This window comes from Pseudophryne corroboree (assembly GCF_028390025.1).
Source record: "Pseudophryne corroboree isolate aPseCor3 chromosome 3 unlocalized genomic scaffold, aPseCor3.hap2 SUPER_3_unloc_62, whole genome shotgun sequence".
Lineage (NCBI taxonomy): Eukaryota > Metazoa > Chordata > Amphibia > Anura > Myobatrachidae > Pseudophryne > Pseudophryne corroboree.
Window position 1 is genome coordinate 179,572 of NW_026967555.1, and position 25,775 is coordinate 205,346.

The 25,775-nt window shown below is 45.5% G+C and overlaps 1 protein-coding gene across 1 annotated transcript in view; it reads left to right on the top strand.

Annotated features, from left to right (window-relative positions):
- The first annotated feature begins 790 nt into the window (after positions 1 to 790).
- LOC134984550 (zinc finger protein 271-like) overlaps positions 791 to 25,775 on the top strand; it is a 48,486-nt gene continuing 23,501 nt past the window's right edge. Inside the window, exons 1-4 of the mRNA XM_063950107.1 lie at positions 791 to 892; positions 14,838 to 15,029; positions 15,814 to 15,892; positions 16,012 to 16,109. Coding sequence (XP_063806177.1) covers positions 15,859 to 15,892; positions 16,012 to 16,109 — 132 coding nt within the window. The 5' untranslated portion in view covers positions 791 to 892; positions 14,838 to 15,029; positions 15,814 to 15,858. The remainder of the gene's footprint in view (positions 893 to 14,837; positions 15,030 to 15,813; positions 15,893 to 16,011; positions 16,110 to 25,775) is intronic.

Below are 25,775 nucleotides of genomic sequence, written 5' to 3' on the forward strand. Positions count from 1 at the left end.
AATAAAATTAAAAATTCATGTCGACCTTTTGACCTAGAAAATGTTCACCTTTTGACCTTGTCGACCTTTTGACCCTGCCGACCTAGTTACTGTCAACCTAGACATTGTCGACCTAGTTACTGTCGACTTTCAATACCACACCCCTGGCACACACGTAGTTACAGCGCTGCGTTCCAGTATCGACCTTTTGTCGCTGGCGACTTTTCTAGTGTCGACCGTTTGACCATGACGACCTTTGCTATGTCGACCAATAGTGGACAACCTAATGATTGTCGACCTAATTAGCGTCGACAGTGTGATCCACACCCCTGCGAGCGTGGCTTGTTCTCATTGCCATTTTTCATTCTTTTTCACTTACATAAAAGATATAAAAATATAACACAATGTTTGTTGCTTTTATATAAAGGAAAACATCTCTACAGGGAGGCTAACATATATCAGTTCTACTCTACCATATTTGGAGGAAGTCGGGGCTGAAGAACTACGGCTGCTAGGAGAGGTCAGTCTCAGTAAGTGAGAGATACAATGTGTCTGTGAGCGGCGGCCATTTTGTTGTAGCCCGGAGCTGTGCTTTGAAACTGCGTGCTACTGTATGCCGCTGTCTTCTAAAATTGTCTCACTTATAAAATAAACAATGAAACCGTTATCACTTAAGTAATGGTCTCTATTCATGTATTGTTTCAACGATTTTCCGTATTATTTTTATTACACTAGAAGCGCGGCGGCCATTATCCCATAGTCTCTCAATTACTACAGCAACGTCTCCCGACTGTGATGAGGAACGCAGCGGCGGGGGCGGAGCTACGGGCTGTTTCCGGCGCCATTGTGGAACCTGGAGATCCCGACCTCACACTGTACTACATGCGGCTTATTATATAGCGTCACACCTGAGGTAATATGTCACTCTTATACTATAGTGTTATTATATAGCGTCACACCTGAGGTAATATGTCACTCTTATACTATAGTGTTATTATATAGCGTCACACCTGAGGTAATATGTCACTCTTATACTATAGTGTTATTATATAGCGTCACACCTGAGGTAATATGTCACTCTTATACTATAGTATTATTATATAGCGTCACACCTGAGGTAATGTATCACTCTTATACTATAGTGTTATTATATAGCGTCACACCTGAGGTAATATGTCACTCTTATACTATAGTGTTATTATACAGCGTCACACCTGAGGTAAATATGTCACTCTTATACTATAGTGTTATTATATAGCGTCACACTTGAGGTATTATGTCACTCTTATACTATAGTGTTATTATATAGCGTCACACCTGAGGTAATATGTCACTCTTATACTATAGTGTTATTATATAGCGTCACACTGAGGTAATGTATCACTCTTATACTATAGTGTTATTATATAACGTCACACCTGAGGTAATGTGTCACTCTTATACTATAGTGTTATTATATAGCGTCACACCTGAGGTAATGTGTCACTCTTGTACTATAGTGTTATTATATAGCGTCACACCTGAGGTAATATGTCACTCTTATACTATAGTGTTATTATATAGCGTCACACCTGAGGTAATGTGTCACTCTTATACTATAGTGTTATTATATAGCGTCACACCTGAGGTATTATGTCACTCGTATACTATAGTGTTATTATATAGCGTCACACCTGAGGCATTATGTCACTCTTATACTATAATGTTATTATATAGCGTAACACGTGAGGTAATATATCACTCTTATACTATAATGTTATTATATAGCGTAACACCTGAGGTAATATATCACTCTTATACTATAGTGTTATTCTATAGCGTCACATCTGAGGTAGTATGTCACTCTTATACTATAGTGTTATTATATAGCGTAACACCTGTGGTAATATATCACTCTTATACTATAGTGTTATTATATAGCGTCACACCTGAGGTGATATGTCACTCTTATACTATAGTGTTATTATATAGCGTCACACCTGAGGTAATGTGTCACTCTTATACTATAGTGTTATTATATAGCGTCACACCTGAGGAAGTATATCACTCTTATACTATAGTGTTATATAGCGTCACACCTGAGGTAATATATCACTCTTATACTATAGTGTTATTATATAGCGTCACACCTGAGGTAATGTGTCACTCTTATACTATAGTGTTATTATATAGCGTCACACCTGAGGAAGTATATCACTCTTATACTATAGTGTTATATAGCGTCACACCTGAGGTAATATATCACTCTTATACTATAGTGTTATTATATAGCGTCACACCTGAGGTAATGTGTCACTCTTATACTATAGTGTTATTATATAGCGTCACACCTGAGGTATTATGTCACTATTATACTATAGTGTTATTGTGTAGCGTCACACCTGAGGTGATATGTCACTCCTATACTGTTGTGTTATATAGCGTCACACCTGAGGTATTATGTCACTCTTATGTCACTATAGTGTTATTATATAGCATCACTCCTGAGGTAATGTGTCACTCTTATACTATAGTGTTATTTTCTCATACGACCTAGAGGATGCTGGGGTCCACTTCAGTACCATGGGGTATAGACGGTTCCGCAGGAGGGGTGGTCTTCTGTATGCCGGCGGTCGGGCTCCCAGCGCTCAGTATACCGGCGCCGGGAGCCCGACAGCCGGCATACCGACACTTATTTTCCCTCGTGGGGGTCCACGACCCCCATAGAGGGAGAATAAAATAGTGTGGCGCGCGTAGCCCGTAGCTTGGCGAGCCCGCAAGGGGCTCATTTGCGCTCGCCACACTGTTGGTAAGCCGGCGGTCTGGCTCCCGTCGCCGGTATGCTGGTTGTCGGGAGCCCGACCGCCGGCCAGCCGTAGTGAACCCCCGCAGGAGCCATGGGCACTTTAAAACTTTTTCAGAGTGTGAACTGGCTCCTCCCTCTATGCCCCTTCTCCAGTCCTCAGTTTTGAAAATGTGCCCAGGAAGGCTGGTTGCACTCTAGTGGAGCTCTACAGAGTTCTGCTAAAATCCTTTGTTTAGGTTTTTTTATTTTACAGGGAGCCTGCTGGCAACAGCCTCCCTGCTTCGTGGGACTTAGGGGGAAGAAGTAGGAACCAACTTCCTAGATAGTTTCATGGCTCTGCTTCTGCTGACAGGACACCATTAGCTCCTGAAGGGTACTGAACACTAGCTGCGGCTATGCGCTCACTCACACAGCACGCCGTCATCCCCCTAACAGAGCCAGAAGTCAGAAGACTGGTGAGTAGTGTTACCGGAAATCTACAGAGAGGGACCACCGGTCATTGTGACGGTATAAGGTACCGCGCAGCGAGCGGGAACGCTGCTCGAGCATGCTCTCCGTTTACACAGATCCCAGCAGGGTGCATCGGGGGGTGGGGGCCCGAGCAGCATGAATCCTACTCTCACTGGCAAAGGTAACATACGTTGTTTTAATCACGTCCTACACCCCCGCCAGTATAAATATAGATTGTTTAGCCTCAGGGGAAGCGTGCCATTATAGAGGGCGCTCCTCAGGCAGCCAGCACACTTTTCAGCGCCATTTCCTCCCAGCAGCAGCAGGGGAAGACGCGCTGATCTTCCTCTCCACGTCTGAACAAGTATCAGGGTGCAAAAAAGGGGGGGGGGGTGTATTTTTTTTAGGTGCTAAAACCTATTATTGGCAATAAGCGCTTGAAAGGTCTCTATAAAAAACGATACACAGTGATTTGTTATTTTGGCGCTGAGTTGTGGACCTGCAATTCCTTTTCTGTGTCCTTCTGACAGATTTTACTGCGGGTCTGTCTCCAGTTGTCCCGGAGTATCTGTGGTGTGATTTGCACGGTGTAGCATGTCAGGGGCGTGGAGCTCTTCCCCTGAGAAAGCCATTTTAGTGACACAGAGATGTAATTTGGTGGCGCTGCCGACACACCATGACCCTGAATGGGTGAAAGAATTATGTGATACTGTGAATCATATTAGTAAGAGATTGGATAAATCTGAGTCTCATGCAGAAAACTGGAGAAAATCCGTGGAAGACGTGATTTTTAATAATTCTGCCTTGTCATCCATAAGGGTCCCCTCTGGTTCACAAAAAAGGTCTTTTGCACAAGTAGTACAGAATGATACCGACACGGACTCTGATTCCTGTGTCGACACTAGTGATTCCAGGGGAATTGATCCAAAATTAGCAAAAAGCATTCAATACATGATTGTTGCTATCAGGGAGGTGTTAGAGGTTACAGAGGCGCCTCCTTTACCACAGGTGAAGGCTTACTTTAATAAAGAAAAGAAACCTGAGGTATCTTTCCCTCTATCTTATGAACTGAACAGACTCTTTGAAGGAGTCTGGACAAACCCTGAAAAGAAATTCCAGATTCCCAAAAGAATTCAGGCAGCTTACCCCTTTCCTGTAGAGGATAGGAAGAGGTGGGAGTCACCCCCCCATTTTAGACAGTGCCCTGTCAAGGTTAACAAAAAAGGTGATTCTCCCTGCGCCTACCATTTCCTGTGCATGGGTGAGTAGTGCTATAGAAAAGTGGTCAGAAAACTTGTCATCAGACATTGGGGGTAATTCTGAGTTGATCGCAGCAGGAACTTTTTTAGCAGTTGGGCAAAACCATGTGCACTGCAGGGGAGGCGGATATAATATGTGCAGAAAGAGTTAGATGTTGGGTGGGTTATTTTGTTTCTGTGCAGAGTAAATACTGGCTGCTTTATTTTTACATTGCAATTTAGATTGCAGATTGAACACACCACACCCAAATCTAACTCTCTCTGCACATGTTAAATCTGCTTCCCCTGCAGTGCACATGGTTTTGCCAAACTGCTAACAAAATTCCTGCTGCGATCAACTTGGAATGAACTCCATTGACACGATAGCTAGAGACGAGATACTCCTAACGTTAGGTCATATCAAGGACGCTGCTGCGTACATGCTGGAAGCCTTGAAATATATTGGCCTCTTGGGCTCAAGAGCCACTACCATGGCGATTTCAGCACATAGGGCGTTGTGTATACGCCAATAGAATGCAGACGCAGATTCCAAAAGAAATGTGGAGGCTCTCCCGTACAAGGGTGAGGCGTTGCTTGGAGATGGGCTAGATGCCTTAGTTTCTGTGGCTACTGCAGGTAAGACGACATTTCTGCCTAATGCTCCAGCGCCGGTAAAAAATACACATCACTCTAAGATGCAGTCCTTTCGGCCCAATAAGTACAAGAAAGGCAATGGTTCCCCTTTCTTTGCAGGTAAAGGAAGCGGAAAAGGTAAAAAGTCTGCGGCGTCTCCAGGATCACAGGAGCAGAAATCAACCTCTGCTTCTGCAAAATCTTCAGCATGACACTGGAGCTTCCTTGCGGGAGTCCGCTCAGGTGGGGGCACGTCTGAAACTCTTCAGTTACCTTTGGGTTCAATCGGGACAGGTCCCCTGGATCTTACAAATAGTGTCCCAGGGGTACAAGTTGGAGTTTCAAGACATTCCCCCATGCCGATTTTTCAAATTGGCCTTACCAGCTTCTGTTCCAGACAGAGAAGTGGTGTCAGAAGCGATACAAAAATTGTGTCAGGATCAAGTGATTGTCCTGGTTCCCTTGTCACAACAAGGAGAAGTGTTTTATTCAAGCCTTTTTGTAGTACCGAAGCCGGACGGCTCGGTCAGACCGATTCTAAACCTGAAAACACTGAATCCCTACCTAAAAAAGTTCAAATTCAAGATGGAATCTCTAAGGGCAGTGATTTCCAGTCTGGAGGAGAAGGACTTCATAGTGTCAATGGACATAAAAGATGCCTACTTACATGTTCCTATCTATCCTCCACATCAAGCTTATCTGAGATTTGCAGTGCAGGATTGTTATTACCAATTTCAAACTTTACCGTTCGGGCTCTCCCTGGCGCCAAGGGTATTTACCAAGGTGATGGCGGAGATGATGGTCCTCCTTCGCAAACAAGGAGTCAACATAATTCCTTACCTGGATGACCTCCTGATAAAGTCAAGGTCCAAGGACAAGTTGGTGCAGAACATTGCACTCTCCCTGACAGTAATTAGACAGCGCGGTTGGATCATAAATTTTCCGAAGTCACAATTGGAACCGACAAAAAGATTATAATTTCTGGGAATGATACTGGACACAGAGGTACAGAAGGTATTTCTTTTTCATCCACTAGGGGTCACTGGAGTACTCTTGGGATATGGACGGCTTAGCAGAAACAAAGGCACTGAATATTTAAATTTAGAACTCTCCACCCCTCCATATCCCAGAGTACCTCAGTGTACGACCTCAGTGTTTTTTCCGTGCTCAAAGCACTAACAACGGCTTGTGGGAGTTCCCACACTTTGTGGAAGATTTTATTCATTTTTAATTATTTTTTTTTAATTTTTACACATCCCTTCCCAGTTTCTGGAAAAACATGGGTCCGGGATGGTGCCGCTGCAAGCAGCGCATGGCGTGTCGGTCCTCACAAAGAGCACCCTCACAGCCACAGGCAGCCCACTGTCTCCTGCAACAGCTGGACGGAGCTTACAGATAGAAGCCCCGTCGCAGCCATGACCTGAAGAGCTGGATGGAGCTTACAGATAGAAGCCCGTCGCAGCCATGACCGGAACGCAGACCTTCCTACAAAAGGTATGCTGGGGAAACGGGGCGGTCAGCGCAGGCTGCCGCCCCGCTGTGTAAAGGTCCGTGGGTAAAGCCGACCGCTCACTATAGCGCTCCAGCCGTCTGCCGCTCCGACGCCCAACCGTCCCCCAACCAGGCAATCCGTTCTCCCGCCAGGCGCGCCGTCCGCCACAACCGCCAGCGGTGCTCACACAGGGAGACCCGCCGCACAGAGGGAGAAACGCCGCAGCTTCGATCCGTCAGCGGTGCTCTCAGAGACCGCGCAGCTTGCGGTGCTCACACAGGGAGACCCGCTGCACAAAGGGAGAACCGCCGCAGCTTCGATCCGTCAGCGGTGCTCTCAGAGACCGCGCAGCTTGCCTAGCGACGCCGCGCTCTGGCCAGCCGATCTCTGCTGCTCTGGGCTATGGTCCCTCGCTTTCCTGCAATGAGCTTCCCGGCTCCCCGCTGAGACACAGCGCTACAGGGAGTACAGGGAAGGGGGGGGGGGGGGAGTGGGGGACCTGGCTGATTACTGCGTGGCTGCAGCTGCCAGAGGCTTCAAGAGGAAAATAACGGTGGAATAGGCTGTTGAGCCTATATATATATATATATATATATATATATATATATATATATATATATAAGGCTGCCATATCTATAGAAGTTATTAATATTAACAGAAGATATTAATACATAATTAACTGCAGGCAGAGCTTATATTAAATGTCACCTGCCTGTGATTGTATTGTAACCTGCATGTGATTATCAGTGTATACTAGACTGTGATTATCAGTGTATACTAGACTGTGATTATCAGTGTATACTAGACTGTGATTATCAGTGTATACTAGACTGTGATTCTTAGTGGCAGCAGGTATTGTAACTTCTCCTGTGAGTTTCAATGTAAGCATGGCATAGGGGCCATTTTAATCATGTTTCCTGTTTCTTCCAGTGATAATTCCAGAACATTCCTGCCCTACATCTCTACGCCACCGAAGGCGCAGGGGTGTTAGTGGGAATTTTGGTTCAGGTTTCACATAGGCCCATGTAAACTGTATTTAGCCATAAATATATATATATTACGCACGTTAAGTAAACATTTTACTAAGTAGTGTAAGTGTCTGTCCTTTGGCTATTGTGGTGTCTGTCGGTATAAGGGGTAAGGCTCCAACACAGACTAAATATAAGGTTTACTACAATGTCTGTACATAAATCTACCACAGATTCAGTTCGTTTGTAGGTTTCCACTCCGGAAGCCGGGTCAGTCCCAGATCCTATGTTAAGCATAACTCCGCTCGACAGGAGCGGTAAGATCGGAGTCTCGGAAGTTACTCCGCCAGCTCTAACAAAGGAGTCTTGAAGAAGTCTCATCAGACGAAACGCGTTGGGTGACCTGTACCTACCTCACTCTAAAGATAAGGAATATTTGCTTTTAAGTACTTTTAAAATATTTTTACTGTAGTTTTTAGTTCATTTAGTGTTTTTTAGTCCAGCTGTGTATTTATTGTTGTCCCATTTTTTATGTATGTTTTTTATGTATGTTTATATGCATCTTTATATTAAATCAACTTTATTACTATAGGCGCCTAAATACTATTTATTGATACAGTGGTCGCTATTTATCTCTCTTCCCCCGTATCTCTCACAATTGTATCTCAGGGTTTACCACCCCTGGTTTAGTGAGAGACCCAGCTGACGCCCCATTATTAGCAATAGGGGAGTATCATTCAGGGCAGCCTATTCAAATACATATCTGTTATACATCACATGTGGCGCAGTATTAATCTCTATTTTTACGCATATATATATATATATATATATATATATATATATATATTACGCACGTTAAGTAAACATTTTACTAAGTAGTGTAAGTGTCTGTCCTTTGGCTATTGTGGTGTCTGTCGGTATAAGGGGTAAGGCTCCAACACAGACTAAATATAAGGTTTACTACAATGTCTGTACATAAATCTACCACAGATTCAGTTCGTTTGTAGGTTTCCACTCCGGAAGCCGGGTCAGTCCCAGATCCTATGTTAAGCATAACTCCGCTCGACAGGAGCGGTAAGATCGGAGTCTCGGAAGTTACTCCGCCAGCTCTAACAAAGGAGTCTCAGTCTTTCCAAACAATTTCCCTTGGGGTATCAGGGTGTTAATTTAACTGGTCTTATAATTTAATCTGACAATTATATGTCAAACCTCACAGCGATACCTACGAGTGAGAAGGGTACATTAGACCAGCAGTCAGATAGTGCGGGGTTTTGACAACCATACATTTCTAATAACCAGTGAGTCAGTGTCTCAATTTTTACAGACACTAAGTAGACTCTAACATCTAATCTGTCGATTTTCACAGATCTTCAAAGAGTTATTATTTACAATATCTGACTAACATTTAACTCTATTTACCCGTTTCCACATCTAAATGGGACAATCCGTCATTGGTGAATTCGTCTGTGACAAACATTATAAACACCCAGGATACATTTGGGTCACTAGACGCTCTATGTATGGAAACAATGACGATCACTATTAATAAAAAGCTGCAGAGTATCTCGGTAAAGCTTCTGCTGACACCTGTTACCTCAATTCTCGCTTTTCATCGTCGCTAGTTTCACCAAAACAAGGCCAGAAGTTGTTTGGTCCTAAATTTGATATTCAGACCTCCGGTATCAAAACGAAAATACTTTGGCCCGACGTTTAATTCCTTTAGACTTAAGTCTTTTCAAGGCTGTGGTACAAAAACAGTCACGACTTGTAACGCCAGGGTGCTAAAGTCAACAAGCCAGTGGCTTAACGGCCTCTCAGGCCATCTAGAATTTCCAATTGTGGAAGCGCGCCTTTACACGTTACATTTGACGGGTTTCCAAACATCCACTCATGGATGTATCCGCTATTTACAGTTTAAAAGACTGCCTCTGTCGGACGAAATTAGGCGGTTTGGCAGGTTGCCATTCAGTATCTGCTGGTTTCAGCTGTTTTTATTTCCAGACCTGGTACACCAACAGAGTCAGGGTTACTTATTCCCCTCTGTTTGGGGTAACGAAGCCGGAGGGCTCCGCCGCAGTCTCAATCAGCAAGTCACTTACTACAGTTTGGAAATGGATTTACTGCAGTTAGTACTTGCATATTTGGAGCCACAAGATTGCATGATTGCGCTTGACCTTCACAATGCGTATTTACCCATTCAGGTTTGGTCACCGCTTCACAGGTTCTTGCGTTTTGCAATACGCCACAACCATTAACCATTTCAGGTTCTACCGTTTGGCCTCTTGTCAACGCCTCGGGTATTCACCAAAGTGATGTTGGTGATGATAGCTCATCTCAGAGCCCTGGCGGTGACATTCGTTCCATACTTACACGATCTGCTTATAAGAACTCTGTCTCAACAGAGGTTCCTCTTACTTGCGCTACTAACGTACACCACGGTGGCAGGTCAAGTTCAAAAACAATCGCATCTAATTCCGTCTAAACTACTTCAATTCCTAGGTATGATTATAAATACGGTAAATCAAAGAGATTTACCTACTACACCAGGAAGAACAAATATACCATCTAGTACAATTAGTGCAAAAGCCACGCACACTAGCGGTACATTGGTGTATTCGCCTATTAGGAACAATGATGTGTTTTCAAAGCGCTTTATTCGCCGGGTTTCACTCGCGTTTCCCACAGGGGGCCGAGGGTGTATATACTCTGGACGAGAGTCTCAGAGGTTGAGGAGTTGTAATTACAAACAGCGACAAGGGTTCTAAAACGGATCACGACAGATTGCTGTCTATAAATGTCCTGGAACTCCGTGCAATTTACAATGCACTACATGCTTCGCTTTCAGTCTGTCCAAGTGCAGTCAGACAACGCAACGGGAGTTGCATACACAACAACCAGGGAGGACCGAGAAGCCGCATGGCAATGCGGAAGTTAGCTCGAATCCTCAATTGCCCAGAACACCATTAGGTGATGTTGTCGACGGGGTTCATTCCGGGAGTGGACATCTGTTACACAGATGATCTCACCCGTCGGGAGTTTCATCCAGAAAACTGGGCATTAAATCCAGAGGTGTTTCACATGTGCATCCACAGGTGGGGTTGCCCTCAGGTGTACATGATGGCATCTCGCCACAATTACAAACGCTCAGTATGTGTGCAGCCTCGTGTATCTGGCTCCACCGTTTTCCGCTGCTCTCTCTCTCCGTTGCTAAAAACGGATCATAAGACAGTTCGTCACAGTCATACTAGTGATATCTCATGGGTTTCGGAGAACTTGCTTCTCGAATCTCCAAGGAATACTCGCACACGATCTTTGCCCGCTCATAATACGTCCAACCTGTTACAACAGGGACCGTTTTTTTACCCCTATTTACCTATGTACCGCGGCTGTGGTTGACGGGGTGGTGGTTCAGACCGCCCTCTTAAGAAAAGAAATAGGGCATTACAGTATCGGTTATACCGACCATGTTATAAGCTAGGAAACCGCTTACGGCAGCTCATTATTACAAAAATTTGGTGTGCCTATATAGGTGGGTGTGAAGCTCGGAAGTTTCCGACATCATCTTTCAAGATTACCCGTATTCTGTTATTTTACAGACGGGGTGGAATGGAGAACTGCGTTTATCTGCACTGAGGGTGCAGGTATCTGTGTAGTCAATTTATTTTCAAAGACGTTTGACTCTATTGCATCGGTACACACCTTTCTACAAGGTGTCATCAAAGTGCAGCCTCCATTTATCCCACCTACAGCGCCATGCGACTTGAAGCTGGGTTCAGATTTCTTACAGTTTTCATATTTTGAACCCTTACAACAAATGGGGATTAAGTTTCTCACTTGGAAAACGTTTTTCTTCTAGCCTTAGCTTCGGCAAGGGTCTTGTTTTCACATTTGGGTGCCTTGTATTCCAAGCCACCGTATTTGGGTTTTCTCATGACAAAGCAGAACTTCGGACGAATTCCGATTTCTTATTTTTCCCATCAATAAACCAATAGTGGTTCCTGTGTTGACAGCACATTCTAAAATTCTGAATGTGGTACACGCATTACGCGTCTATATGTCCCGAACGTCTACAGTTCGTAATACGATACGTTGTTTGTTCTCTATGATGCTGCCAACTGGGGTTAGCCAGTTTCTCAGCAGACATTATCCAGTTGGATAAAAATGACTACAAGTCAGGCTTACTTTAAGGCTAGGTTACAGGAGCCTACGTCAGTAATAGCTCATCCCACAGGTTCTGTGGGAATGTCATGACCAGATGGTCGTGGAGCGTCTACGACGCGGCTACATAGTCTTCAGTGCACACGTTTGTGCGCGTTTACACGTTATGAAACGGTTGCGGCATCAGCATCTAGCTTTGGCCGCCTACTGTTACAGGTGTCAAACAGCTCTCCCGCCCACGAGGGAAGCTTTGGTACGTCCCAAGAGTACTCCAGTGACTCCTAGTGGATGAAAAAGAAAATAGGATTTTGGTACTTACCAGGTAAATCCTTTTCTTTGAATCCATAGGGGGCACTGGACGCCCACCCAGAGCAGTTTTACCTGGGTTGTATTAAGCTCAGAGGAGCTTATAGTAACACATTTTCACCGATTGGTTCAAATTATAAAGGTCTATCGGTTATGGTGTCAAATGTTTAGTTGACAGTAACGTTATGGGTCAACTTTGTTGTTGTCCGTTATGTGATAGGAATTCTCCATTGTCAACCTCTCTATAGTTCTTGTTCGCTCAGTAAAAAACACTGAGGTCGTACACTGAGCTACTCTGGCATATGGAGGGGTGGAGAGTTCTAAATTTAAATATTCAGTGCCTTTATTTCTGCTAAGCCGTCCATATCCCAAGAGTACTCCAGTGCCCCCTATGGATTCAAAGAAAAGGATTTACCTGGTAAGTACCAAAATCCTATTTTCTTCCAGTAGAAAAGGCTCTGGAAGTCCAGAGGATGGTCAAACAAATTCTAAAACCAACAAAGGTGTCAATACATCAATGCATACATTTGTTGGGAAAGATGGTAGCGGCCTATGAGGCGCTACAGTTCGGCCGATTCCATGCCAGAGTATTCCAGTGGGACCTATTAGACAAGTGGTCCGGATCCCATCTACACATGCACCAGAGGATAATCCTGTAATCCAAAGCCAGAATTTCGCTCCTGTGGTGGCTACACAGTTCTCACCTTCTAGAGGGACGCAGGTTCGGGATTCAGGACTGGGTCCTAGTAACCACAGATGCAAGTCTCCGAGGCTGGGGAGCAGTCACACAGGGGGAAAGCTTCCAAGGAAGATGGTCAAGTCAAGAAACCTGTCTTCTCATAAGCATTCTGGAGTTGAGAGCCATTTACAACGGCCTTCTACAAGCGGTGCATCTTCTTCAAGATCAACCCATACAGATTCAGTCAGACATTGTAATAGCGGTGGCGTACATAAACCGTCAGGGCGGAACGAAAAGCAGAGCGGCAATAGCAGGGATGACAAAGATACTCCTCTGGGCAGAAAGACATGCAAGAGCTCTGTCTGCAATTTTCATTACGGGAGTGGACAACTGGAAAGCGGACTTCCTCAGCAGACACGATCTCCACCCGGGAGAATGGGGCCTCCACCAAGAAGTCTTCGCAGAGGTGACAGGTCGTTGGGGAGTTCCTCAAGTGGACATGATGGCATCTCGTCTCAACAAGAAGCTTCAGAGATATTGTTCCAGGTCGAGAGACCCGCAAGCAATAGCAGTGGATGCACTAGTGACCCAGTGGGTGTATCGGTCAGTGTATGTGTTCCCCCTCCCCACTTCCACTCATACCAAAAATTCTCAAGATCATAAGAAGAGCAAGGGTTTGTGCGATCCTCATTGTCCCAGACTGGCCAAGGAGGGCTTGGGATCCAGATCTTCAGGAGTTGCTCGTAGAAGATCTGTGGCCACTTTCTCTTCGCGAGGACCTGCTTCGGCTTGTATCAAGACTTACCGCGACTACGTTTCAGGGCATGGCTGTTGAACGCTGTATCCTAGCCCGAAAGTGTATTCCCAAGTAAATCATTCCCACGCTTATTCAGGCCACGAAAGGAGTAACGTCTAGACATTACCACCGTATTTGGAGAAAGTATGTGTCTTGGTGTGAAACCAAGAAGACTCCAACGGAAGAATTTCAGTTAGGACGTTTTCTCCAATTTCTTCAGGCAGGGGTGGATGCAGGCTTAAGATTGGGTTCAATCAAGGTCCAAATTTCGGCTTTGTCCATTTTCTTTCAGAAACAATTGGCTTCTCTTCCGGAAGTTCAGACGTTCGTGAAGGGAGTTCTGCACATCCAACCTCATTTTGTGCCTCCTACGGCACCTTGGGATCTTAATGTGGTGTTGCAGTTCCTTAAATCAGATTGGTTTGAACCTCTCCAAGAATTCGAGTTAAAGTTTCTCACTTGGAAAGTGGTCATGCCGTTGGCCTTGGCATCCGCAAGGCGGGTGTCTGAGTTAGGGGCCTTGTCTCACAAGAGCCCTTATTTGATCTTCCATGAAGATAGGGCTGAGCTAAGAACTCGTCAGCAATTTCTTCCAAAGGTGGTTTCTTCTTTCCATGTGAACCAGTGGTTCTTTGGTTCAGTACTGCCTTGTTCTTGGGTAAGTTCTGCGTCATCTACGGACTGCGAGAAAACAATTTACCGGTAGGTAATTAAAATCCTATTTTTTCAGATTGTAAAGATTTGCTCTCTAATAAATAATCCTTCGAAATTGAGAAACGTGGGGACCAGTAAACGACTTGAGATAGATAAGTTGTTACATATTTTATATATGGTAGGGTTTCATCCTATAATTGTACACTGCCCATGGGTGGCGTTTATATACTATTGCACTAGGAGGCACTCCTGTCATTTCTTTTGTTTCATATTTACATATTTATAAAAAGACTCCAGCACGAAGATAGTATTTTGCTACATGAGAAACTTTTATATCTATATTGGAGAGTAACTTGTGGTTTGTTTCAAAAATACACTTTGGTATGAGACCGGTTTATATGAAAGTGATTTCCCCTCAATCCTTGTATTACTGCATAACTCTAATTTGTGTTATTATCTGAGGAGGCTTCTTGTTCTGAACCTTTGTTATTCTCCATTGTGTCTTATTAGAAAATGGTTACTCTCTAGTCACTAATGTGTTTTGTACTTTTTATATTTTTGTACTAATTTTGCTTACAGCACTATTGTCTCACCATGTAACCCTCATTTGATATTGTGTTCCGCACTTTATACAGTGTTGTCACATATGTTTTAATAAAGTAAAAGTAAAAAAAAAAATCCCAAATCTCCAATACACAGAATTACACGGTAGTAAAGAAGACATCTAGTGAGTGTGAGGCACCCAGCAGCTGTCCCTGTGTATCAGAGGGACTGAGCAGGACCCAGAGCCCCATCACTGTGCCTCCACCTCACTCACTGATACATGAGAGGCACACTGACCAGAAGATTCTGGAATTCACCAACAAGATCATTCAGCTGCTGACTAGAGAGGTGATTGCCGGGAATGGGACATTATACAGTATCACCGGGGATGTGTCTGGGTAATGACTGGAGAGGTGACTGCTGGGAATGGGGCATTATACAGTAACACCGGGGATGTGTCTGGGTAATGACTGGAGAGGTGACTGCTGGGAATGGGACATTATACAGTAACACCAGGGGATGTGTCTGGATGATGACTGGAGAGGTGACTGCTGGGAATGGGACATTATACAGTAACACCAGGGGATGTGTCTGGATGATGACTGGAGAGGTGACTGCTGGGAATGGGACATTATACAGTAACACCAGGGGATGTGTCTGGGTGATGGCTGGAGAGGTGACTGCTGGGAATGGGACATTATACAGTAACACCAGGGGATGTGTCTGGGTGATGGCTGGAGAGGTGACTGCTGGGAATGGGGCATTATATAGTAGCACCAGGGGAAGTGTCTGGGTGATGACTTGAGAGGTGACTGCTGGGAATGGGACATTATACAGTAACACCAGGGGACGTGTCTGGGTGATGACTGGAGAGGTGACTGCTGGGAATGGGACATTATACAGTAACACCAGGGGATGTGTCTGGGTGATGACGGGAGAGGTGACTGCTGGGAATGGGGCATTATACAGTAACACCAGGGGATGTGTCTGGGTGATGACTGGAGAGGTGACTGCTGGGAATTGGACATTATACAGTAACACCAGGGGAGGTGTCTGGGTGATGACTGTATCACTGTGTGTGTGTCAGGTTCCTATAAGGTGTCGGGATGTCACTGTCTATGTCTCCATGCAGGAGGGGGAGTATATAGAGGAACACAGGGGTCTGTACAAGGACGTGATGATGGAGAATCACCGGCCCCTCACATCACTGGGTAAGAGGAGACTGTCATGTATTGTACAGGGGAGACCAGGTATGAGGGCCCCCTATATACACACATCATCTGATAATCACATATATACACTGTACTCAGTCACTGTGTGTCTCCTACAGATGGACCCAGTAACAGAGATACCCCGGAGAGATGTACCCGTCCTCCGTATTCACAGGATTGTACAGAGGAGAATCGCAGGATCCCACAGGAGGATCAGGTAGGTGGGATATAGGGTCTCACCAATATACCAAAGTGACTGTAACTATGTGATCTGTAGAGAAGCTGTGTGTGTCTGATACACTGATATACTGTTTAATCCCCGTTAATGATAGTATACATTATTACAATATTATTTGTCATACGTCCTAGAGGATGCTGGGGGCGACATCAAGACCATGGGGTATAGACGGGATCCGCAGGAGACATGGGCACGCTAAAGACTTTTCATTGGGTGTGAACTGGCTCCTGCTTCCATGCCCCTCCTCCAGACCTCAGTTTTAGAAATGTGCTCAGGTCGACTGGATGCATTCTTAGGTGCTCTACTGAGTTTCTCTGAAAAGACTTATGTTAGTTTTTTTATTTTCAGGGAGATCTGCTGGCATCAGACTCCCTGCTTCGTGGGACTGATGGGGCAGAAGTAGGAACCAACTTCCTAAAGAGTTTCATGGCTCTGCCTCTGGCTGACAGGACACCATTAGCTCCTGAAGGGAACTGAACGCTAGCCGTGCCTAGATGCTCACTCCCACAGCACGCCGTCACCCCCCTCACAGAGCCTTAAGTCAGAAGACAGGTGAGTGTTAGAAGACAGATCTTCAATCAAGAAAGTGACGGCTAAAGGTACCACGCGGCTGGCGGGAGCGCAGCATGCCATGTTGCCCACACATACACAGGCACTGCAGGGCAGCATGAAACCTATGGAAACTGGCATAAATAAGGGGCATAAGTTGCTGAGGCACAGTCCCTACCCCCACCAGTATAAAAAATTACCTCATAAAAGCTGAGGCGAAACACACCATTGAAGAGTGGAGCTTCCTCCTCAGTCAGCCAGCACACTGCTCAACGCCATTTTCTCTCTCTCCTCAGGCTGCTCCTCCTCCACTACTGAACAAGTATCAGGGTGCAAAACAGGGGGGCCACAGTGAATTTGGTGCTATGTAATTGTGTGATTAACATTATAAAAGCGCTGAATGTCAGTGGGCATTTTGTGTTCACAGACATTGTGTTACTGGCGCTGGGTTGTGAACTGGCAAATCCCATATGTGTCCCTCTGACAGATTTTACTGTGGGTCTGTCCTCAATAAGTCCCGGAGTGTCTGTGGTGTGTTTGTGCAGTGTGTGACATGTCTGTGGCAGGGACTTCTGTGGAGACATGTCAGGGACACAGAGGTGTAATATGACACCAAGAGGCTGATTGGGTGAAAGGTTACATGATAGTGTGAATCATATCAGTAAGAGGTTGGACTGAATCTCATACAGAAAATGAAAATAATATGTTGAAGATGTGAGTTTTAATAGTTCTGCCTTTCATCCACAGGGACCTTTCTGGGTCACATACAAATTTGCACAAGTAGTACAAACTGATACCGACACGGACTCTGATTCCTGTGTCTACACTAGTGATTCCAGGGGTATAGGTCCTAAGTTAGCAAAAAAGCATTCAAAACATGTTTTAGCTATAAAGGAGGTGTTAGAAGTTACGAAGCCCCCTCTTTTACTACAAGGAGAGGGTTTACTTTAGTAAAGAAGTAATGTAATTTTCCCTCCACCTCAGGTCTTATTTAACCTGAAAAGAAATTTCAGATTCCCAAAAGGAATTCAGGCAGCTTACCTTTTTCCAAAAAAGGTGGGAGTCACCCCGCATTTTAGACAGGGCCCTGTCATAAAAGAGAAAAGGTGTTTCTCCCTGCGCCTGGAATGGCTTCACTTAAGGAGCCGACAGACTGCAAGTGAGTGAGGTGATTTATTAATGTGGCCAATGGGACACTACTCAGGCCTACCATTGTCTGTGAGTGGGTGAGTAGTGCTATTGAAAAGTGGTCATAAAACTTGTCATTAGACATTGACACAATATATGGAGACGAGATACTCCTAACGTTAGGTCATATCAAAGACGCTGCTGCGTACGTACTAGAATCCATGAAATATATAGGTTTCTTGGGATCAAGTACCGCTACCATGGCAGTATCGGCTCGGAGGGCGATGTGGATTCGCCAGTGGAATGCTGATGTAGATTCCAAAATAAAATATGGAGGCTCTCCCGTATAAAGGTGAGACCTTGTTTGGTGATGAGCTGGATGCTTTAGTCTCAGCGGCTACCGCAGGTAAGTCAACATTCTTGCCTTATGCTCCTACACCAGCGAAAAAGACACCACTCTCACATACAGTCCTTTCGGCCCAACAAATACAAAAAGGCCAAAGGTCTCCCCTTTTTTTGCAGGTAGGGGAAAATGAAAGAAATCCGCAGCATCTCCTGGATCGCAGGAGCAGAAGTCCACCCCTGCTTCTGCCAAATCTGCAGCATAGTGCTGGAGCTCCCTGGTGGGAGTCCGCTCGGGTGGGAGCACGTCTGAAACTTTTCAGCCAAATCTGGATTCAGTCTGGCCTGTACCAATGGGTCTTACAAATAGTGTCCCATGGGTACAAACTAGAGTTTCAAGACGTACCCCCATGCCGATTTTTCAAATCGACCTTGCCAGCTTCTCTTCCGGGAAGAGAGGCAGTAACAACGGCAATTCAAAAATTATGTCAGGATCAGGTCATTGTCCTGGTATCCTTGGCACAGTAAGGTAGGTTTTTTTATTCAAGCCTCTTCGTAGTTCTGAAGCCGGACGGCTCGGTCAGACCCTGAAAATCTGAATCTCTACCTGAAAAGGTTCAAGTTCAAGATGGAATCCCTGGGGGTAGTGATTTCCAGTCTGCAAGAGGGGGACTTCATGGTGTCAGTAGACATAAAAGATGCTTCTTGCATGTTCCCATTTATCCTCCTCACCAAGCTTATCTGAGATTCGCAGTACAGGATTGCCATTACCAGTTTCAGACGTTGCCGTTCGGACTCTCCTTCGGCACCGAGGGTATTCACCAAGGTGATGGCGGAGATGATGGTCCTCCTTCGTTAAAAAGGAGTCAATATAATTCCTTATCTGGACGATCTCCTGATAAAAGCGAGATCCAGGGAACAGTTGGTGCAGAACAACACAGTTGGATCATGAATTTTCCAAAGTCGCAGTTGGAACCGACAACAAGATTGTCCTTTTTAGGGATGATTCTGGACACAGAAGTACGGAGAGTATTTCTTCCAGTGGAAAAGGCTCTGGATATCCAGAAAATGGTCAAACAAATATTGAAACCAACAAGCGTGTTGATCCATGAATGCATTCGGTTGTTGGGGAAAATGGTAGCGGCCTACGAGGCCATAGAGTTTAGCCGATTTCATGCCAGAGTATTCCAGTGGGATCTGTTGGACAAGTGGTCCGGATGCCACCTACACATACACCGGAAAATAATCCTGTCCCCCCAAAGCCAGGATTTCGCTCCTGTGGTGGCTACACAGTTCTCACCTACTAGAGGGACGCAGGTTTGGGATTCACGACTGGGTCCTAATAACCACGGATGCAAGTCTCAGAGGCTGGAGAGCTGTCACACAGGGGAAAAGCTTCCAAGGAAAATGGTCAAGTCAGGAAGCCTGCCTTCACATAAACGTGCTGGAATTGAGAGCCATTTACAACGGCCTTCTACAGGCGGTACATCTTCTTCAAGATCCCGTGCAGATCCAGTCGGACAATGTAACAGCAGTGATTTACATAAACAGGCAAGGCGGAACTAAAAGCAGAGCTGCAGTGGTAGAGGTGACAAAGATTCTCCACTGGGCAGAAAGACATGTTAGAGCTCTGTCAGCAATTTTCATTCCGGGAGTGGACGACTGGGAAGAAGACTTCCTAAGCAGACACGATCTCCATCCAGGAGAGTGGGCCTCCACCAAGAAGTCTTCGCAGAGGTGACGAGTCTTTGGGGAGTTCCTCAAGTAGACATGATGGCATCTCGTCTAAACAAGAAGCTTCAGAGATATTATTGTTCCAGTCGAGAGACCCACACAAATAACCGACGTGTGTGGTAGAGCCCACAACTCGCCGATAAAAGAAAATTCCTTTGTTTGGAGCACTCTTTTTTTAAACATATATATGTGTAATGATGAAATGTTTATTCTAAGTTAAAACATAACCTTTATTTTTCAACTTTAGACTAAAATATATGAGGGGTAATATAACTCAAATAACATATAAACAATTCCCCCAGCAAAATAATGTTGGACATAAAATTTGTCCTTGTGGCAAAAATTAAACAAAATCATATATAATCATAAAAACTTGAGTCTGTAATTCCTCTGCAACTCAAGAGACAGTAATCTGTCTGTATTCCAGCAGGTAGCATACATAATATGTTAACGGTCATCAATTCTTGTGGCTAAGAGAAAATATGCATATACATTTACCATGTTCACCTGAATCCTAGTTTGAAAAACACAGTTATGAAAATTAAATCGGCATGCCTCCTCTATGACTCCCCAACCTTCATGAAAAATGCAATCAAGGATTAAACATGGCAAAAAAAATTTCTTTATGCAAGACAATATAATATTATGCCAATCCTAGATTTATGTATCCAATTGTGGTATCATAAGTAGCACATGTAAGTGTAGCGATTGCCATACAAAAATATTCGTATGGCGAAACAAATGAGACAGAAAGATAGAATAAGTGGGCACTCTAGTTCACTTAACCCTTCTGCTGTCTGACCTCATCTGAGAGCGGAGGGCAGATGAGAGTGGGAGGGTGAGCTGTGTCCAGAAAAAAAGGAGATGCACAAATACCTTTAATCCTCACGTGGTGTTAGGTGAACCTTGATGCCAATAGGCATTGCAGGGTCCAAATGCGCCACTAGAAAAAGGATAAATGTGCATATAGAAAATAAAGGTAAGAGAAAAAGAAAAATATAAAATAATTCCCCAAACAGCCTGGTTAATTTGCTGATTGAGATCACAATTAAATGCACACAAATGGCCTAACAAGCAAGTAAAGTGTATTAGCAACAGTTGGCAAGAGCATTTTGTTTGAGCTCCCACTGCGTGGTTAAACCTGTAAGGCAGTATCAAATTGCATGTGTACTGCCAATTAAATATCAATGTGACATATGGTTTAAACTGCTATTCAGTTGCCCTGCAGGATGTATAGAAAATGATGAATAACTATACTGTGGGCAGTGAAAAAAGGAAAACAGGGAGACCAAAGAAAAAGAACAGTGAGCACATGAGTCCGAGGATCCCTTTTGCTATCTGACCTTATCAGAGAGCGGAGGAGAGGTGAGAGTGAGACCGCGGGTTGAGCCGTGGAAAACAAAGAAAGAGCTGGCGGCGGCTCGTGGTCCCGTGAGTGGTGTTAGGCGAACCCTGATGCCATGGGCATTGCAGGATTCGGATGCGCCATCGGGGCCAGAGAACCTGAAGGAAGGAAGGAGGAGGAGATACCGTTCGGCCGTTGTCAGCCGTCTCAAAGCCACTTCTGCCGCTGTATGCTCGTGCTGCTGGTCACGGCTCCCCCTGCAGTGGGGAGTCCGTGAAGCCGGTTAGGACGTACGTTTCACCACGTGGGCTTGCTCACCTTGCAGAGACACCCTCAAGCAATAGCAGTGGATACACTGGTGACCCAGTGGGTGTTTCGGTCGGTATATGTTTTCCCTCCACTTCCACTGATTCCAAAAGTTCTCAAAATAATAATAAGAACAAGAGTTTGAGCAATCCTCATTTCCCCAGACTGGCCAAGGAGGGCTTGGTATCCAGATCTTCAGGAGTTGCTCATAGAAGATCCTCGGCCTCTTCCTCCTCAAGAGGACCTACTACAGCAGGGGCCGTGCGTGTATCAAGACTTACCGCGGCTACATTTGATGGCATGGCTGTTGAGCGTCGGATCCTAGCCTGAAAGGGTATTCCCAAGGAAGTCATCCCCACTCTTATTCAGGACAGGAAAGCAGTAACGTCTAAACATTACCACCGTATTTGGAGAAAATATGTGTCTTGGTGTGAATCCAAGAAGGCTCCTATGGAAGAGTTTGAGTTGGGACGTTTTCTCCATTTTCTGCAGGCTGGTGTGGATTTGGCCTTATCAGTTTTCTTTCAAAAACAATTGGCCTCCTTTCCAGAAGTTCAGACGTTCGTGAAAGGGGTTCTGCACATCCAGCCTCCATTTGGGCCTCCAGTGGCACCATGGGACCTTAATGTGGTGTTGCAGTTGCTTCAATCGGGTTGGTTTGAGCCTCTACAAGAAATAGAGTTGAATTTTCTCACTTGGAAAGTGGTGATGCTTTTGGCATTGGCATCCGCAAGGCGGGTGTCTGAATTGGGGGCCTTGTCCCACAAGAGCCCTTATCTGATCTTCCTTGAAGATAGGACAGAGTTGAGAACTCGTCAACATTTTCTTCCAAAGGTGGTTTCCTCTTTCCACATAAACCAACCTATTGTGGTGCCAGTTGCTGCTGACACGTTCGCTGAGTCAAAGGGGTATATGCAATTCCCGGGCGAATCGCGGAAATTTTTTGCCGTTTTTTTCCCCGACTCAATTCGCCAGGTGAATTCCGGCAGGTGGCTGACGGAATTCACCATATTCAATGAAAAACGGATTCGCCAGAACCGCGGGCGAAAATCGGCCGATTTGGTGGATTTTGCCACGATTTTAAAAAACTGGAAAAAACGGGAAAAACCCGGAAAAAAAAATGGCGTGGGGTCCCCCCTCCAAAGCATAACCAGCCTCGGGCTCTTCGAGCTGGTCCTGGTTCTAAAAATGCGGGGAAAAATTGGGCATGGATCCCCCGTATTTTTAAAACCAGCACCGAGCTCTGCGCCTGGTGCTGGTGCCAAAAATACGGGGGACAAAAAGAGTAGGGGTCCCCCGTATTTTTAACACCAGCATCGGGCTCCACTAGCTGGACAGATAATGCCACAGCCGGGGGTCACTTTTATGCCGTGCCCTGCGGCCGTGGCATTAAATATCCAACTAGTCACCCCTGGCCGGGGTACCCTGGGGGAGTGGGGACCCCTTCAATCAAGGGGTCCCCCCCCCCCAGCCACCCAAGGGCCAGGGGTGAAGCCCGAGGCTGTCCCCCCCCCATCCAATGGGCTGCGGATGGGGGGCTGATAGCCTTTTGTGATGATAAAAAGATATTGTTTTTTCCAGTAGTACTACAAGTCCCAGCAAGCCTCCCCCGCAAGCTGGTACTTGGAGAACCACAAGTACCATCATGCGGGAGAAAAACGGGCCCGCTGGTACCTGTAGTACTACTGGGAAAAAAATACCCAAATAAAAACAGGACACACACACACCGTCGACAGTAAAACTTTATTTCACACACATACTTACCTATGTTGACACGCCGACTGCCACGGTCTCCGACGATCCGAGGGTACCTGTGAAAAAATTATACTCACCTTCCAGCGTCCAGAGATAAATCCACGTCCAGAGAGATAATCCACGTACTTGGCAAAATAACAAAACGCAAATACCCGCTCCATACCGGACTGAAAGGGGTCCAATGCTTTCACATCAGACCCCTTTCCCCGAATCCCGGGACATCACGTGACTCCTGTCACTGAAGTCCCTTCAGCCAATCAGGAAGCGCTACTTCCGTGGCGCTCACCTGATTGGCTGTGCGCTGTCTGTGCTGTGACAGCGCATCGCAAAGCCGCTCCATTACTTTCAATGGTGGGAACTTTGCGGGTAGCGGTGGGGTCACCCGCCGGTCAGCCGCTGACCGGCGGGTGACCTCACCGCTAGCCGCTAAGTTCCCACCATTGAATATAATGGACTGGGCTGTGCGATGCACTGTCTGCTCAGACGCGCAGAGCCAATCAGATGAGCGCAACGAAGTTGCGCTTCCTGATTGGCTATAGAGACCTTTCTGTGACAGCTGTCACTGACAGGTCTCTCTGCATTCGGGGATAGGGGTCTCATGTGTCAACATGGGACCCCTTTCAGTCCGTGTGGTCGGTTGTCCGGTTTGTTTTTTTCTCCAAGTACTTGGATTTATCTCTGGACCATGGCTGAGGTGAGTATATTGATCTTTTATTTTCAGGTACCCCTGGATTCTACATGGAGAAGAGGACCGATGTCGGCGTGTGAACATAGGTAAGTATGTGTGTGTCGACGTATGAAATAAAGTTTTACTTTCACGGTGTGTGTGTCCTGTTTTTATTTGGGTATTTTTTTTCCAGTAGTACTACAGGTACCAGCGGGCCCGTTTTTCTCCCGCATGCTGGTACTTGTGGTTCTCCAAGTACCAGCTTGCGGGGGAGGCTTGCTGGGACTTGTAGTACTACTGGAAAAAACAATATATTTTTATTATCTCAAAAGGCTATCAGCCCCCCCATCCGCAGCCCATTGGATGGGGGAGGGACAGCCTCGGGCTTCACCCCTGGCCCATGGGTGGCTGGGGGGGGGGACCCCTTGATTGAAGGGGTCCCCACTCCCCCAGGGTACCCCGGCCAGGGGTGACTAGTTGGATATTTAATGCCACGGCCGCAGGGCACGGCATAAAAGTGACCCCCGGCTGTGGCATTATCTGTCCAGCTAGTGGAGCCCGATGCTGGTGTTAAAAATACGGGGGACCCCTACGCTTTTTGTCCCCCGTATTTTTGGCACCAGCACCAGGCGCAGAGCCCGGTGCTGGTTTTAAAAATACGGGGGATCCCCTGTCAATTTTTTCCCCGCATTTTTAGAACCAGGACCAGCTCGAAGAGCCCGAGGCTGGTTATGCTTTGGAGGGGGGGGACCCCACGCCATTTTTTTTTAGGATTTTACCGTTCCAGCAATAAAAAAAAAAAAAAAAAAAAAAAAAATATTTTAAAAAATATAAAAATAATATTTGTGCCTCCAAAAAAAAAAAAAAAATAAGTAATCCCTTCTAATATAAATAGATCTGCTATTCCCCCCCAAAAAAACACAAAAAAAAACATGTTTAAATTTTTTTTATTTGTTTTCACCCTCCAAAGTGTGGCGGATTGAAAATGACGAATTTGCTGTCTAAAAGCACTGCTGTCGAATTTTCCAAACTTGAATTGAATATGCTTTGGTCGAATTGCAGCACTTGTATCATTGCAGAAAAGTCGAATTTGCAAAAATTCGAATTTCAAAAAGTCGAATTTTGAAAGTCCGTTTTTTGGTCGGAAAGCACTGAATTGCATAGGCGAATTTTTTTTTGGGTAGAAAATGACCCGAAATTCGACAATTTCGGGAATTCGACCGCAATTGCATATACCCCAAAGTCTCTAGATGTGGTTAGAGCTTTGAAGATTTATGTCGTTAGAACAGCTCGAATACAGAAAACAGAGGTTTTGTTTGTCCTGTATGTTCCCAACAAGATTGGGTGTACTGCTTCCAAGCAGACTATTGCGCGCTGGATCAGAGGTACGATTCAGCAAGCTCATTCTATGGCTGGATTGCCGTTACCGATGTCGGTGAAGGCCCATTCTACGAGTGAGGTGGGCCCCTCCTGGGCGGCTGCCCGGGGGGTCTCGGCATTACAACTTTGCCGAGCAGCTACTTGGTCAGGGTCAAACACATTTGCAAAATTCTACAAGTTTGACACCTTGGCCGATGAGGACCTAAAGTTTGGTCAATCGGTGCTGCAGGGTCATCCGCACTCTCCAGCCCGTACTGGAGCTTTGGTATAGACCCCATAGTCTTGATGTCGTCCCCAGCATCCTCTAGGACGTATGAGAAAAAAGGATTTTGATAACCTACCGGTAAATCCTTTTCTCCTATTTCCTCCTAGTCCGTAGAGGATGCTGAGCACCCGTCCCAGTGCGTACTTTACCTGCAGTTTAGTTATTGCAGTTATA